The sequence below is a fragment of the Phyllostomus hastatus genome, unplaced genomic scaffold, assembly GCF_019186645.2.
Source record: "Phyllostomus hastatus isolate PE091 unplaced genomic scaffold, TTU_PhHast_1.1 phas_contig_283, whole genome shotgun sequence".
NCBI lineage: Eukaryota > Metazoa > Chordata > Mammalia > Chiroptera > Phyllostomidae > Phyllostomus > Phyllostomus hastatus.
The window spans coordinates 10342589-10359876 of record NW_025333833.1 but is presented as its reverse complement, the minus strand read 5'-3'; the positions used below and the strand labels follow the sequence as shown (position 1 = coordinate 10359876).

General features: G+C 53.4%; 1 protein-coding gene across 1 annotated transcript in view; it reads right to left on the bottom strand.

Moving 5' to 3' along the window:
* CACNA1E (calcium voltage-gated channel subunit alpha1 E) overlaps positions 1-17288 on the bottom strand; it is a 365845-nt gene that overhangs the window by 174427 nt on the left and 174130 nt on the right. The window contains exons 7-9 of the mRNA XM_045838379.1: positions 15814-15917; positions 14356-14508; positions 12979-13160 (exon numbers count right to left, since the gene is read on the bottom strand). Coding sequence (XP_045694335.1) covers positions 12979-13160; positions 14356-14508; positions 15814-15917 — 439 coding nt within the window. The remainder of the gene's footprint in view (positions 1-12978; positions 13161-14355; positions 14509-15813; positions 15918-17288) is intronic.

The following is a 17288-nucleotide window of genomic DNA, read 5'->3' as shown; positions in this document are numbered from 1 at the left end:
CCTGACTCCCACCTTTCTCCCTCCCCACTGACGTCCGCCCTTGCTAAAGGCCCCCAAGAGCCAGTTTAAATAACCTACTCTGCAGTTTCTCTAGCTCTAAATGGAAGTAGTAAGGCAAATGCAGTAACTTGGGTACAGAAGAGAAGCATGTGTCCCCACTCCTGCGGCCACACACGCACACACAGAGGAAATGCGGGCAGCTCCTCTCTGTGGGAGCCTCTCCCAGCTGTGTGTGCCAGCAGCCACAGCCACCTCCAGCAGCTCGGGAGGGAGGGCGGTCAGGCTTGCCTGGGCAGAGGTGGTCCTCGAGGGGAGATCCAGACGCTGGCTCAATGAGGCAATGCAACCTATAACCCCAAGTGGTGTCCTGGGAGGCCACTTCTTTGGGGAGCATGATCTTGGTGACTTGGCAAGCCACAGGTGCCTCTCTGCTATTCCTTCCCGGCTTGCTCAGGTGCCACGCTCCCTGAGGGGCTGAGTGACAGATGCCACTCTGCGGCAACCGCTAGGGAAGGGGGACTGTCCCAGAGAGAGGAGAGTGGGAGACCTGGGGAAGGTGAGGAGAGGGAGCCCTGAGCAGAGAGCCTGAGACAAAGGGATACGGGAGACTGAGCTGTGCCACCCGACTGGCACCCCCAGCCCTGCCAGTGTTTGGGGGACACGTGGGTCCCAGGACTCAAATGTGACTGATGGGGTGATGAGGGAAGCGTCATCACCTGGGTGCGCAAAAACCTGGGTGCACATGTACCTGCTGCCTGTGGGCCCTACCATTCCTTCCGGGTCACAGAGGGCAGCCTCTCTGATGCAGTAAGACCGCTGTAAGGTGCAGCGGTCCCGGAGGCAGGTGGGGGACACACCCTGATCATTCAGATGAAGGTGGAGTCCCCTGGGGGGGGACATGCGCTCCCACCCCCCCTTCTTTTCCACCTCGTCTAGAAACCTGCGGCTGTTTTTACACAAATTACCCAGGCTTCATTCATCAAGGAGGCAGCTGAAAGGGGTCATGGAGTTATGGTGGTTTGTGCACAAAGCAAAGCGAAGGATTCCTGCAGTATTTTGAATTTCCAGCTTTCTTCCAAGGGACCCCATTGGCCGTAACTGTCAAAACGCACTTAAAGATGGTATGCAGAAAATCTGCATTGTGCAGCTCGGTGACAGAAATCCCAGCGTAACTGTTGAAATGCTTAAAGTATTTTAATTAGACCTTAAATTTCTAAAGCATACTCAGTGCACAGAGCACTTTCACATATTTAATTCTTACAACCAAAATACGAACTTGGTACTGAGTTGTTGTTCCGATTTAACAGAAGAGGAAGATGAGTCTCATCAAGGCCATGTCATGTGACTTGCCGGAGATCACGGTGTGGGGGAGGGGGAGTTAATATAAAACAAAACCTGGACTTGAACCCAGCCTCTGAGTACAATCCAATGTCTAATACTGCGTGTTATTAAGGTACTCACTATTAAGGTACTCTTAGGAAACCAGCCTAATTGGTTTCCTAAGATATTCATTCTTGTTTACAATTTACATAAGCAACTACTAATTCCTGTTAGAATTAATGTAAAAAGCCTAACGTCACCAGAATGGAAAAGAAAACTCAAGCACCAAGCTAACAGCAATGCTGTGTTCACACATAAATTATTTATATCAATATAATGATATTAATTGAGCAATCTCTTAGACAAATAAAATCTACATTACATACATACATGGTTTTGGTTTTTGCAGATTTCACAGAATTGCCACAAAACGAAAACAAAAAAATATGGGCTCGCAATCGGGTCGTTAACTTTGCATTTTGCCAAGAAAGGACATTATCGTTTTAAATTTTTAAATTGTCTTTCAAGTAGAACAAATTTAGTTTCATGAAAAACTAAATTGTCATTATCTTCTCATTATGTCAGACTGGTAAAACCTTTTTTTCTTTGTAACATTTGTTTTATTGTTGTTCAAGCACAGTTTTCTGCCTTTCCCCCCACCCTCCCCCCCCACCACCCCAGCTCTCCCCACCTCCCTCCTGTTTCCACCCCCCCCCCCCATTTATTGTCCATGTGTCCTTTATATTTGTTCCTGCAAACCCTTCACCCTTTTCCCCTGTAATCCCCTCCCCTCTCCCCTCTGGTCACTGTCAGCCTGTTCTCAATTTCAGTGTCTTTGCTTATATTTTGCTTGCTTGTTCCTTTCATTGATCAATAAAAACTTGGCTGAGGGCTCAGTCCCAGCCCACGTGGGAACGCGCTGTAGAAAAACGGCAGGTCTGCCCTCAGACGTCCGTCCGAAGCTCCGAGTCCTGGAAGCGCCTTAGGACCGGGGGCAGGGCGGGGCGGGGCAGGGCGGGGGGGTGGGGGGTAGCTGCAACGTGTGCGTGCCACCAGTCAGGGCTTGTGCAAGTCAGAGGGACCTGCACGGACACTTCAAAGGTGCTCAGGAGCCATTTTTATACCAAACACAGTTATATTTTTCAACCTGTATAAACAACACCGTATTACTAAGCCAAAACACGTCATGAGAACGGCCAGGATACAGAGCGGGAAATAAGAGAGTTTGTCTTCTGTGCCCCTGAAGCCACCGGACACCCTCTTTGAACAGGGGGAAAACTGCTCACCTAGCAAAACCGAGTTTATACACGCTCAGCTCACAGAAGCAAGAAGTCATAAAAAGATCACTCGTAATGAGGGCCAAGAGTATTTTTCAAAGCACTTTCTGAAGTTTCAGCTCCTGTAATTGCTACAAGACTGTTTTGTGGCAGGAACAGCAGGCGGTATCAGCCCCATCACTAATGATTAGGCTAATGCGCATTTACTCCTTTGGGCTAGCGCGCTCAGGAAGAGAGGTGTTTTGTCTGCAACCACAGGGCTTGTGGCAGGAGGGGATCCACCGGCCATGGCCTGATCCTCACTGTAAGCACCAGATCCCAAGCAGATACTCACAAAGGTAAACAGTGGGGCTTGTTAAAAGGTCCAAGTCAAAGGTGGATTCAGCGACAGTGAGTGATTCAAGAAACAAATGGGTGTGGCGTGTGGGTACATACAGGAGTCTTCAATGTGGGGGCTGTTCTTGGTCGCTTTTCATCCCAGGGGACAGGACCTGCCTTTCCTTCCTTCTGCTCCAAATCCCTAACCATCGCTGGGACTGCCTAGGTATATGGGTCTCTTTAACAGTATTGCAGAGCCAGGTTCCAAGCCAGGGAGGCCAACTGTGTCACAGAAACAAACTGCTAATTACATACAAGCCCTCCGTAAACACTCACATAAAATACCACCCACCCCCCTGCTGGTTGGTCACCCCGCCCCACCTGTCACAGGAGGAGGAAGCAGGGAGGCGAGCTGGAGTGGAACAGGAACAGCAGACGGTGGCGGTGGCCCAGTGTCCAGCAGGGGCGGTGCCCCTCCTGACAGCAGCTCGCTCACCTGAACCCAGAACCCTGCTGCCCGGTGGACAGCCGGCAGTCTGGAAGCCAGGCGGGTTCTCAGGGCCACTCAGTGAAACCGGTTCACTGCTGGATGCTTACTGAGTCCTCGGCCAGGTCCGGGGAGCTGTGCTTGATGTGGAAGATGGAACGGCGTTCCCGTGGGGAAAAGGACAGAGAAACCTAAAAGACGGCACCGACAGGGGCATCCTACTAGCACTCAGGTCTGGGGGAGAGGGCTCGGAGGGCTTTGAATTTCTCCCTTTGAACTTCACAGGGGACAGTCAAGGAAGGCTTGGCAGCGGAGGTGACACCGGAGTTTTGGAGGACAAACTGAGCTCAGGTAATGCAAAGCACGTGGATGCAAGATTGGCAAAGCTGCGGCGGGGAGGCACAGAGCGGCCAGGCTGAGTGGCAGGAAGGCACCCGCCCGATACGCACGGTGGGCGCGGAAGAGAGGCTCTATCTGCCCGCCCCAGGTCAGCGGTCCCCACAAGGCGGCCTGGATCATCACTGACACCCCCGTGCTTCCCGTGTGCCGAGGGCTTTGTCCGACTGATCTCGCTGAACTCTCGCAATGAGTCTAGGGGTGAGTACTCATCATCCTCGCTTTACAGGTAAAGAAACCCAGCCACAGAGGTTACGTTGCCCAAGTCCCATGGACAGGAAAGGTGGGGCCAGGACTCCCAGCCCCCGGTAGCCCCGCTCTAGCACGGAAATCATTTTTTCATGCAAGGTCTTCATCAGAACATCAACGCACACAACTCACAAAAACGGATGCCTTTTGGCATAAAAGTAATTTACCTATGTACGATAAACAGATTTAACATTATAAGACAAAAAACTTATCTGACACAGAATCCGTCCCCACAGAAATGAGGTCGTTTTCAGGAAGAAAGGCAAGTCTGGAGTGGGGGTTAGAGATGCTGTCGCACGCCTTGCGGCAGCTCTGGCATCCAGTTTGTTTCTGTTTTTTGTTTCAGCTTCACAGCGTTGAGAAAATCCTGAATCATGCGGAAAAGTAATCGTGCGCGTCTTCTATCACCTTCTGTGAGCCAACCGGCTCAGGGCTGAATTCTTTAAAAGAGGGCCACAGAACTACACAATTTGGGATCGACAGCGTGCTGACACGGAGGTGGGACAGACGCGGAAACGGCACAGACGCTTTGCGGCGACAAGGTCCGCAGGAAGCCGAGGCAGCCGCGTGGCCCTGGCTGGCCTCCGAGTGTGACCCTTCTGGTCTATAACACACGGGTCCGAGAGACTTTTTAAATGAGGGTGGTTTTCTCTTTTGTCATGTTCTGCCCCCTCAGTTCTAAAGCACAGCCTTCTTCGAAGCCGAAGGTCTGAGAGCTCAGACTGTATGAACGGGTAACGTGCAGAATGCAGTAGGGTTTTGTCCCCACCTGATACGGGGCTGTTGGATTTTTAGTGGATCTCATATGTCTTAGGTCCAAGGAAATGTGGCAGTAAAAAGATACATTTTGACAACAAAATGCAAGGCAAATTTTGTGGAAAGCACCAAAGCCATCTACGGGTCTCAGCTGACAAGTCCCCTCCCTGTTCAGGGTAAAGGGAAGGGGCCTGGGGACGGCAGGAGGCAAGGAAGGAAGGCCCCAAGCAAAGTGTTGGCGGGGGAGGGGGGGTTGGGGGGTAATGGGAATGTCAGCGGGCCTAGGTCACCTTCCCCGAGACACCCCTGTGTGTGAGCCACCTCACATCGACAAACCCTGAGTCAAGTACGACCTACTGGCAATCCTTCCAGTGGGTGGGGGTGGGCCGAAGGCTCCTTCTTCAGCACTCTCTCCACGCTGCACCCCGACTCACCATCCCCACGCCTGTGGAGCAGTGGGTGTCGGACCCCAGGGTGGCCCCAGAATTCTGAGGGAGCTTGTCCCAAATACAGATCCCTTCCTCCCACCCCTGCAGCCGCCGGCTCCCCGGGGCAGGGCAGAGGAGCCCAGGGAGCTGCAGTCACACTAACTGTCCGCAGGTGACTCTCAGGCTGACCACACAGGAAAAAGTCCTCAGGAAACACTTGTCCAGTGAAGGAGACAGTGAGGAAAAAACCACCAGAGACCTCTTGGCTTGCCCCGCGTGCCAGAGACAGGCACGGTGCCATCCTGCCCGGCTGCGCTTCCGTCAGCCGTCGGGCCCCAGAGCGACCCAGGGGACAGTGCCTGAGGCGCCCCAGGCACCACCCCAGTTCACGTCTGCCCTTCGACCCTAAGGCCTGGTGTTGCCTCAAAACAGAGAGGCTGTAGCCTTCGAGTGCATGTCACATCAGGCACCCGAGGCCTCTGGTCACGGATCAGAACTTAAACCGCAGGTGAGAGAGGCTGAAAGAAAGGGACCCGAGCCGGCCTCACGGCTGTGTGCAGGCAGCGGGCCTGGAGACTGGCCCGGTGCACGGTATGGAATCAGCCCCCCGAGCAGGTGGTAAGCACAGCGTCTTTGGGACAAGCCCCAAACGTGAAGGCGTCTCTGGTTTGATGAATTATTAGGAACCCAAGCTGGCTATGAAAGAGTCGGAATAGCTTCAGGGTGGAGGCAGCTATGGCTGGGAAAACGTGTGTGAAGGAGACAGAAAGAAAACCACAGTTTCCTCCCGTGGAGGGAGCCGAGAGCGGAGGAGCGTGGACCACCAGCCTCCCAGCCCAGCGGGCAGGGCTCGGGGCTTGAGGAAGGACAAGGGATTAGGGTGGAGGGCAGGCCGCCCAAGGCAGCGGCAGCAGAAGCTGCACACATAACCGTGTTTTAACAGAGAGTCAGACAGACGCTCTGAGGAGGAAAACAAGGTTCCAGAGCACAAGGCCGATGAGGAAGGTGGGCGGGCCTGGTGGGCGTCAGTCCCCACATGTTCCCCGAGTCAGCCTTCCGAACCAGGCTGAAGCCAGGCGCCCAAGTGTGAAATCTCGGAGGGCTCCGGAGGTGTGCGGAACATTCCAGCCACAGCTTACTCAGCGCAGGGGCACGCACAACTCATTCATTCCCTGACACCCGCGTTCGCCTTCTGCTGGGGGCAGCTGGAGCGCCGGATTAGCAATCAGCACACGCGGTCTCACAACTCACGTCCTCCTTCCTCCACGCGGTGAGACCGGCGTCTCAACCTACTCCACACACGGAACTCCTCCAGAAGGTGTAGAGTGACGTTTCAAACAGGGCCTATAGTCTGTGTATTCTATCCCTCCCGCTGTCCACGGTCCCTCCCCCGCCTCTTTCCTCCCTGCCCGGTGCGAATTCCACCGCGATCACTCTCGGGGCCCTCATTTTACTGTATGCCCTGGCAAGCGCACTGGGTGGAAGTCCACTCTCCACCTACGTCCTGCCCGAACCTCAGGGGCCAACAGGGCCATAGAAGAACACACCACGCTCACGGATTTCACTGTAACTTCATCACCACTGACCCCAAGTGGGGCCCGAATGCCATCCGCCCCGCACTTGGATGCCCACTCCACTCACTCCAGCACCCCCCTAGAAAACCATTCACACCTTTCCCTCAGACTTCCAACACTGTCCTCCCCTCGCCCTCCCCCAAGGCCCTTACCTCCTATTTCACCGAGAAAACAGAAGCCTTAGAATTTCCGCAGACCCCCCGTGTCCACCCCCGCGTCCCCCTCCGCAGCCTCCCTCCAGGACTGCGGTCAGGGGTGGAGCTCGGATCCAGCAGAGCCCTCCCCCTGGGCTCTGATGGCCGAAGCCCCTCCCCTGTCTTCCACCACAGTCCGCCCTCCCCTTCATCAGCAATGATGTTTAGTCTCCAATGGTTCGTTCTCATCAGCAAATGAATGGCGTGTTCTCCACCTGCCCCATTTTCTGGGCTTCCCTTCCAAAGGAAACACAACCCAATGGTCCGCACTCGCTGTTTCCAACTTTTTAGAACCTTCTCCAATCAGGTGCTCAGCCTTCAACTCCGCTCAAACCGCTCCTGGGCCCTGGCGGCGAATGCTCAGCCACCACCTTGCCTGCCCCATCGGCGGCAGCACCGACTCAGGTGAACATCTCACCGCCACCTTCCTGAAGCCGTCTCTTCCCGTGGAGGGCACCCTCCCCGACTCTCGCCTTTCCTCCCCACTGCTCCCAATCGGTCTTCTAGCTGATAGCTCCTCAAGGCACCAACATCCCAGCGCTGGAACTCACTTCTGGAGCCTCTCCTCTCCCCCGAGACAGACACTCACTCCCTTGCTGTTTTGTCCACTCTTAATACCATCCAGACACTGAAGGCTTCCAAATTCACAACGCCCGCCTAGACTTCTGCCCTGAACCACTTACCCAGCTTCCTCCAGGCACCATCCTATCAAGTAAGCGTCGCAAGTGCTTTACTCATGTCAGAACCCAGTCCTTCATCTTCCTCCCAACCTGCGTCGCTTCTCCGCCTTTGTGGGAAAGGGGACAGGCTCACTTCCCGGATCCACTTATCCGCCCCTCCGTGCATAACACAACTCACACATGGACAGACATTAGTATCCGATTCCAAGAGTCATCTACATTACAGGGTCCCAGACTCCTGCAGGGATGCAGGAGCGGGGCTGTGCAGACCAGGCTGTGGGATAGAACCCCTGTTCTAGAACATGACTGACCCTGGTACAGGAATCTACCAACTTTACTACAGGGGGCAGTGGGGAGAGGCAAAAAAACCCTGGAATTTATTTATAAAACACTGTGTGTTTATTCTTACATTAAACTTCAGTCACCTTCAAAATACTGTGCACTGGATGCTATACACCTATCGAGTTTTTTTTCCACCCCTCAAAACAGTTTTTGAGCCTTGGCTGGCATAGCTCAGTGGATTGAGGGCGGGCTGCGAACCAAAGTGTCGCAGGTTTGATTCCCAGTCAGGGTACATGCCTGGGTTGCAGGCCACGACCCCCAGCAACCGCCCATACACTTGATCTGAGGTCAGCTTGTGCATCTTGTTGCTCTAGCCCCGTAAGATGATGGGAAGCTCCTGTCCTCTATTTGTCAAGTGAGGCTGGGCTGTGTCCTGTTCCTAGGGCACGTGGAGGAGACGGGAGGCACTGAGGCAAAGATGTGCAAACACATTCCCCAGTCTCATGAACCCCAGAACCAGCAGCATTCTCTGTGGATGCCATGAAATCAGAGAAGCTCCAGGAAGCTGGAGATGGCATTCTTTCGTGAATCTCGGATATGGTGTTATTCTTAGGCATGACACACAGAAGCAAAATGTCAACAGGGCTGCAGAGAATTGCTGTTAACCATGTAGCAAATACTACCCACGGGCAGCTGGGAGAAGGCCGCTGAAAGAGAAGCCATAGGCATGTTAGGGACCAGAGGACTCCTGAGGACGCAGGAGGACTCTCAGGAAGCATCCAGACTACACGTTGCCTCTTCTGGCCAACAGCCGGGGAAGTCTGTGAAAACCCCTTCCAGCCCAGCGGCACAGAGCATCCCGGGCAGTCCCGACAGACACCGCGGGCACACCTGCAAAGCCGGGGCAACAGCGCACCTCCAAGAAATGTCTGCATCCGCGGAAGTTTAGCACCACCAAGTGAGGAGAGAAGAAGTTTGAGCTCCAGAAACGCAGGCGAACAAATGCTGGACTTCAAGAGCAGAGATTAGAGGAAATGCACACAGAGACTGGGAACCTCTGCACCTAGATGTTAGTCCTCGTAACACAAACAGCAGATGACACAAACCCAGACGCCACCTGAGAAACAAGACCAGAGCCAGGAGAAAGCCCGTTCTTGGAGTCGCATCTAGCCTAGGTAACGAGGGTGGGAAGTTAATTCCCGGGCCGCAGTCTCCTCTGGAAGGTGAACAGCACTGATTGCAGGGAGAACGTATTGTCCTGGAGAAGAAATCCCTATCCAGGTTAGGAGAAACACCTGAATTAAACTAGCAAAAATGCGGGAGAGTTTGCAAGTTGAGGAGACCTGTGTTTGGAGAGACAACCCAAACAGCAAGAAGCTGCCAGCAGAACCACAGACTGCTTTGCATTCTTCCTACCACAAGAGAGAGGGAAGCCAAGGATACAGTTGGAGTTTGACCAAGCAGAGTGGAAGTTCTGGTAGAGACTCCAGGTTGCCATGACAATGGGAACCCCACTGGCCCCTTACAACAATGCATTATAAGGAGAAAAGCTACATGCAAATGAAGTTCATAGTCATCGAGGGCAGAGCACCACAAGGTCACAAGAGGCGTCAGGAAGAGTCTGCGCAGCAGACACAGGATGCAGACGCCGAAAAGCATTTCAGTTGCTTATAGAACGGTTAAACTGAGTCCACATGCTGGAGGGAGCTTCCACTCACAGTGTGAACTGGAAGGTTCCCCTACAGGCTTGGACGTACCCGACACCAATAAATCTCCCATATTTGCTGCCACCAGTGGACAGAGAGGTGTCAGGCTGGGAAAGAGGGGCTGCCCTTTTCCACGGGGCCTCTGTGAGGAAGCACAGCAGCTGGGCGAACTGGGCCTGCCCAGAATGGGCGGCAGAAAGGGAGAGCACCACGGTTCCTTCTGTATTTTACATGGTGGTGGCGGTGATAACGCCCAGTGAGCGCTTTCTCTGTACATAGAAACAAACACATATGCATGTGTGTTTATAACAACACTAAGCTGACGGGTTGTTCATTTTTCATTCCATGGCGTGCAACCAGTTCTAATATATATGCAATATTTTGCCATTACAAAGTTCTGAGTTAAAATGAAAAGACGACAAATTCTCAGGTGGTGTTGCCATGAACGGCCGGAACCTGCCATTTTCAGTCGCGATCCCAGGCGTCCCCACCTCGCACTTCCGGCGGACGGAGCCCTCCAAAAAGCCTCGCAGGCAGAGCAGGCTGTCCTGTCGGAGGCATTTGCTGCCCCCATCCCCGACCCTCGGCCCTGTCCAGGCAGAATGGCTGAATTGGGGTAAACGCAAAGCTTGTACGACGGGGCTTCTCTGTGGATGGCCAGCCCTGCACCCCACACTGTGGGGAGGCCAGTGGGCTGGGCCTGCTCCCCCAGGGGCAGACGCCCCTCCCTCCGGAATGTGCGTCCAGCTCCCGTAAGAGGGCACTGCCTGGGTCCCACCTCCCACCCCAGTTCCCTGCTCCCTCTCTGTCTCCCTCCCCCCCGCCGGGGGGCCCAGACCTGGGCCTTGTTCCACTGGCTGACCACAGGGTGCCTTGTCCACCCAACTTCTTTCGAATCCAGGCGGAGTCACCCACCTCCCTCTGACGAGCGCCTCTGCCTGTGGGCTCCCAGCTCCACACCCGGCCCCTAGAGCCAACGCTTTGGAAGGTGATGTCATGTCACAGTGGACATGAGGTCATTCGGCCCACGAACAGCTGGCTACTTATTGGTAACCAGCCCACAGCTCAACTAGCTCCCTCAGCCCTGGATCCGGTCCCAGGGGTAGCAGGAGGCGTTCAGTAAAATGAAGTTTAATGGTCGATGGGCTGGCTGGGAGCCCCCATACCGAGAGGTTTCAGAAGATCTGCAGCTCAACCTCTTCTCCTCCCTGCTTCCTCGGTGGCGCAGGCCTAGAGAGGGGAGCAGGGTCCCTGTCCCTTTGTGTGACCGCCATATACATGTTGGACAGATAACTGGGGAGAGATGGGAATCTGAAGAGAGTACCACGACAGCAGGGTCCCAGTACTCTTTTTCTCCATTTCCCTAATGCCTAGCACAGTGCTTGAGATATCATAGATGCTCACTTAAACTATGTTGAGTGAATGAACAAAGGAACTAATACAAGTGATGAGTGACTCTTCAGCTGTGCTCTGCCTGTCCCAGTGCCATCGGGGCCTTGGCTCTGGAGGACCGACAGACCATACCTATCCCTTCAAAAGCAACACTTCTCCTTTCAGGCTTCCAATGCATTTATCACATCATTTAGGCGCGTCTACACATATAATTGAAACACATTGCTCCCAGAGCCCTACGAATGACACCCGCCACTGCAGGTCAGTGCCGGGACCGCCAGAGGCACCTGGTCAAGCTGAGTGACGGGGCCTCGCGACATCCTGCACATTTCCAGCGAGGAGTGACTGCACTCCTCGATCTTGCCTTCCTGCCCTCTGCCCAGCCCCCTCACCACAACAGGTGAGAATCCCAGAGGGCCCTCCAGGTTTTCCTAGGTCACACGTGAGCCCCGGGCTTGCTGCTCCTGGGGACTTCTTCACGGCCCTCGAGAGCGCTAGAGGCCTAACAGCCTGTGGCTCTTCCCAGCAAGCTCCACCCTGCCTGCCTCCGCCCGCATGGGGACGAATCCTGGTCAGGAACAGACATTTACGAAGCACCTACTGATCCAGGCTTCACGCAAAGCCTGGCTCCTCGGGCATTACAACCTGGCTGAGTGTCTGCTAAGACATAACACTGCCTTTCCTTCCAGTACAGATTATGTCCAGAGCTCCTTCTACAGGGGCCTTTTCATCAGCCACACTGTGCCCCACCCAAAACGTTTCATGCAGAGGGCATTAGGGTAAAAGAACAGAGAGGACACCTTGGGGAAAGGACCAGCGGTGGGACTGCGGGTAAGAGAAATGATTGTTCTGCAGGTATCTGCCTGGGCTGGGCTGGCCGGATGCACAGGAGGGTAGAGACCTTGGTAAGCACCCACTTACAGAAGCAGCCTGCCCAAATGGCTTTGCCCACCTGGGCTCCTTACACATCCAGTCACACCCCTCCTGACCCTGGCTTACTGCTCCATGCCCTTCGTCACTTGTGAAAACCGGACTCTGGGAGGCAGAAGAGACTTCAGCAGTCACCTGTCTGACTTCTGTCCCCCGTCTGACTTCTGTCCCCCTGCAAGAAGCCCCTAATGTCCCTGACTGGCAGCCAAACAATTTTGTCTTGGGTGCCAACTCAGAACCCTGCAAACATGTCTGATCATATGAATCATGAGGGGCCCTTGTAAAAAGCCCACCGACTCTTCAAAGCAACACAAAAGCAAACCCTGCATAGAAACGGGCCTGGGAATCTGAATTTCCATGGGCTTCCCCAGTGAGTCTTACAATTCAACATCTTTCTTACGTGCCTATAATGCAGTAGTTCTTGACAGTGGCTGAATATTAGAACCAGCTAGGAAGCTTTAGGGAAAAAAAATCAATGACAGGCCTTTACCTCTAGCTATTCCTACTTAATGTGTCTGGAGTGGAGCCCAGGAGGTGTAAATTTGTAAGGCTCCCAGCTGATTCTAAGGCGCAGCCAGGGCTGAGAACTACTGTACTATCTCCCCAGACCAGTGGTAAGCTCTTGGAAGACGGTAACCAAGAAGTATGTACCCCTTGGCACCCCTCACTGAATCCCACCACCACGTCAGACCCGTCACAGAGCACACACTGTAACTGCTGGGCTGGTCTGATTGCACTAGCTGTTCACCCATCCAACCTGGGGTATAATTTCCTGTATTAAGAACCTGCGTACTTCCATTTAGCAAGAGGCCAGACAACGGAGGCTAAGATTTCCCACAGCTGAGTACACACACGCGCACACTCGTGCACACACACATGCCCACATGCGCACATCCCCAGCCCTCCCTTCCCCCATGCTAACCAGCCCCAACAGTGCCGGAAGCCACATCTCCACCCTCCCACTCCCACTCCTCGCCAGCCCCACTCACATTGTACAGCACGGTGGTCCACCCTTCCATGGTGATGCACTGGAAGACAGTCAGCACGGCGAAAAGGATGTTATCGAACTGGGTGATCCCGTCGTTGGGGCCGATCCAGTCCCTGCATTCGTAGCCAGCAGGACAGCCCTGCACGCCACACGGGTGAGGGGGGTCGAATCCTTCCAGAATACCTGCACGCACATGCGGAGGGTGGGGGATAAGCCACACGGTGCTCAGCACGAGCTGGAGATGACCCCGGAAGCCACGAGCGGAAACCATGAGCGTGCAATCCTATTTCCCACAGAAGGATGCGTCCTTCGTTGCCTTGGGCTCCCTCCCGTCTCTGGCCGCGCTACACCTCCCACCTCGCACACCGTGTGTTCCACTCGGTGTTTCCCAGCCTCCCCGGGAAGTGGAGCCGCTCCTCCACACGGCCCCGACTTCCCGCGGGCCACGGGCTCCACCCTCACCTGTGCACCAGACATTCACGGGACTGGGTCACACAGAAAGGTGTGAGGCGGAGGCAGCGTCCCACGGATGTTCTAAACCTCACGCTGCAGCACAGACCCTGAGTTCTTTCTGGGTCTCTCGGGGACAACCATCAACTACAATCCCTTGGCTGAGTCTTAACTCTCTCTGTTTTTTTTTTTCTGGTCTAAATTCATGGTCTTAAATAAAAGACAAAAGTAAAAAATATAAAAATCTAAGGTGAAAGGTGCCCTTCAAAGATCCTTTCCATTAAAAAAAAAAAGATGGTGCCTAATTTGGCTTCTTCAACCTCTCCTCCCATCCCCTTTCCTCCCAGGACCCTCCACTCAACTTGCAAAGGACAATGAGACACGAAGCAGTGAGCTTCTGGGGTCTGTGCACCGCCCGGTCTCCCCAGCACCCTGCCAGCCAAGCTCAGCACTGCCTCAGTTCCTCCACATGGTGTGGGGGTCACAGCAGGGAGGGAGGAAGGTCGTGAGAGGGACCGTGGAGGGAAAAACGTCTTCATGAATATGAAGCGACCGAGTCCGACTCAGACTCTGAGGTCTCACAGGCCTGTGGGCCAATGAGGCCACTGTACGAGGGTCTTCCCTTGGACGGGTGGTTTCTGACAGGCATTCTGCTAGCATTTCTACTGTGGGGCGGGGGAGCCCAGACCTCCTGTTTGAAATCTGCCAACTGCAACCCGAGGAGATTGTCAGCTTTGCAATATCAGAGTCCCACGGGGGTTTTGTCTAGGCCGGGTGGGCCTCACAAGGCTGCTGACTCGGAAGTTTCTGGTCCTATTCCCAGGGCTGGGCTAAGACACACCTTTCCAAGCCCTCTCTAAGGAGCGCCCGGAAATGGCCCCGACCACCTCGGGGAGCAGCGGCAGGGGCCAGACGCCGGCGAGCTCACCTGAATTGTTCGTGAAGCATGCGCGGTGCAGCTTCCCGCTGTAGAACTCCAGGCCGATGATGGCGAACATCAGGATGGCGAAGAAGAGCAGGAGGCCGATCTGCAGGAGGGGCACCATGGCCTTCATGATGGACTTCAGCACGATCTGCAGGCCTGGGAGGGAGCGGGAGGACACACGGAGCCCCAGTTAGCCCCGTCCCACAGAGCAGGTGCCCCTTCCCCTCCCCCGCGAGGAGGAGGAGGGCGGGGACGCCATGGAGGGAAAAGGCCCACTGGCCCTGAAATGATCACGACAGTTCGCAAAGCGACAGCAGGACAAGTCCACCCAGGCCACCACCCCTGCTTCCCCGGGGGATCAGCCCCCTCCTGCTCCTCACCCTGGGCTCTCACAGGCCTGTGGCCCTTCCTTATCTGTTTCACCCGTGTGGTCCTCCCGGTTCCTCTTAGGGGCTAAACTTGTTCCAACGCACCTGTTTCCTAAAGGGACTCGGTCCCAGCCCTGCCCAGCGCTAAGACCTGTGAGAGCAAGGACAAGTTTATCTTCCCCATCATCCTGCCTCAGGCCCGGCTCTTCCAGCCGCTGCTGTGAGAGAGGATTTAGTGCAGCCACTGTTCTCAAAATACCACATCCTCTGACCCAGAAGTTGTACTTCTAGGATTCTAGCCTAAGAAAATAATCAGAGATGTGAATAAGACTTAAGTAAAAAGATGTTTACTGCAGCATTATTTTTAGTTGGAGGGGAAAAAAAACTAGAAATAACCTAAATATCCAGCAACACAGCAGTGGTTAAATAAGTCATGACCTATATAATGTACTATGATACAGATTGTAAAATTATATTCCTGAAAAAAATTTTTTTAAAGATTTTATTTATGTTTAGATAGAGGGGGAGGAAAGGAGAAAGACGGGGGAGGAACATCAGTGTGTGGTTGCCTCTCAAGTGCCCCCTACTGGGGACCTGGCCCACAACCCAGGCATGTGTCCTGTCTGGGACTTGAACCCGCAAACCTTTGGTTCACAGGCCAGCGCTCAATCCACTGAACTATACCAGCCAAGGCTATTTCTGAAGAATTTCAGAATGTCAGAAAAAACGAATACTTACGGCAGGATCTAAAACTATATATACAATATGATCACAATTATATTTAAAAATGTACAGGAAAGTACACTGAAATGTTAAAAGTTATTTCTGATAGGATATCGTCTCATGTTTTGTATTTTCCAAAGTTTCTATAAAGCTCTTTTATTATCTTTTAAATCTGAAAAAAAAACCCTGCTAAATTAAAAAATGAAATGTCCTGTCAGGTTGCTGCATCCACACTATTTATCACCACTGGGGCTCACTCCCAGGAGGGCCTGTTTCTGTGTCCCCCCAATGCTCTGAGACCCGGACCCGGCCGAGGACGTATCGCGGCGGCTATTACTGGCAGAGTAGGAAGAAGAAAGGCGGTGCTCACTGGGTATCCCGGACACGAGCTTCAGGGGCCTCAGGACACGCACGGCCCGCAGGGTCCTCAGGTCCACGTGTGTGTTGAAGTGGGTTCCCGCCGTAGCCAGGATGCTGCAGATGGAGACACAGAGGGTCAAGGTTACCCGGGTCGGGCTTTCCCCCCCGTCCCATGGGGAAGTTGGGTTGAAGAAGCATCCGCCTGGAAAGCACGCCTAGCTGATGCCTGTTGCAGGTGGGCACACCTGAGCTGGGGCCAATCAGCTGTGGTTCCAAGTGGAACTCAATGCAGCCACACGGACTTCGCTTTGCAAAGAAGCAAAGTGGGTCCTCATAGCAGAATCCTAGTTCCAAATCCTGAGCAAAACGCAAGGCCTCCAGCATCCGCCTCATTCCTGTTCCCTACACTCCACTCTGCTCCTTGCAAACCTCTCTCCCCTCTTTCCAAACCACCAAAGCCCTCACATTAAAAAAATAGTTTATTTATTTATTTTTAGAGAAAGGAGGAGGAGGGAGAAAGGGAGAGGAATGTTGATGTGAGAGAGAAACATCAACTGGTTGTCTCTCACACGCACCCTGATTGGGGACTGAACCCGTAACCCAGACATGTGCCCTGAGTGGGTATCGAACCAGTGACCTTTCTCTGTGCAGGACAATGCCCAACCAACTGAGCCACACCAGTCAGGGCAACCCCCCTCACACTTTTTATTTAAAAATTTTCTTAGGTTCCCGTCTCCTATCTCCTTCAGAGAATTTCTCTGGATTGACTGTGATAAAGGAGGAACTCACTCTTTTCCACCTTGACACTTAGAATTTTTACCAGACAAATCAATCACATGGATGCTTATAATTAGGGAATCATCTTACTGGTCCCCATATAGGATTTTTACAATTGTCCAAAATCACTGTGGCCTGCATTTGGTTTCTTTGCTTCATTTTACCACCTTCCACAGCCGTCTCCAGAAACACAACACATACAAAAAACAAAAATCTACAATAATTCTATTAGATTGTGAACACCAAGTTCCTTGTGTTGAGGAGCCAACTTATTTCGTATAATCCCTTGATACTGCAGATACTTTGGAGAGATGGACACTTAAGTGCTAGAGAAAGGCACAGAGAAAAGCCAGGAGTCCAAAGAACCAGGTGTAAGTCCCAACTCGTGCCCTCGAGAGCGGGTGACTTGAGGCAAGCCGCTCAACTTCTGTGAGCCTCACGACCTCACCTGCAGAAAGGAGCGGTGGGGGGGGCTGAGGCCCAGGTACAAAAATAAAATGACATAGCATTCAACATCAACCGTGATCTGTAAATGACAATATGCAAAGTAGCCATCACACCTAACACAAACATTAACAAAACTGTTTTTGCAAGTTTGTCTAATTTTAGTCTTCTCTGTGGGAAAGTTCCCCGTTCTCCCTCAGAACCACTGCAGGACAATTCCAGCCATCTGCAACTGTTGAGGAATGAGTCATTTGGAAAACTGAG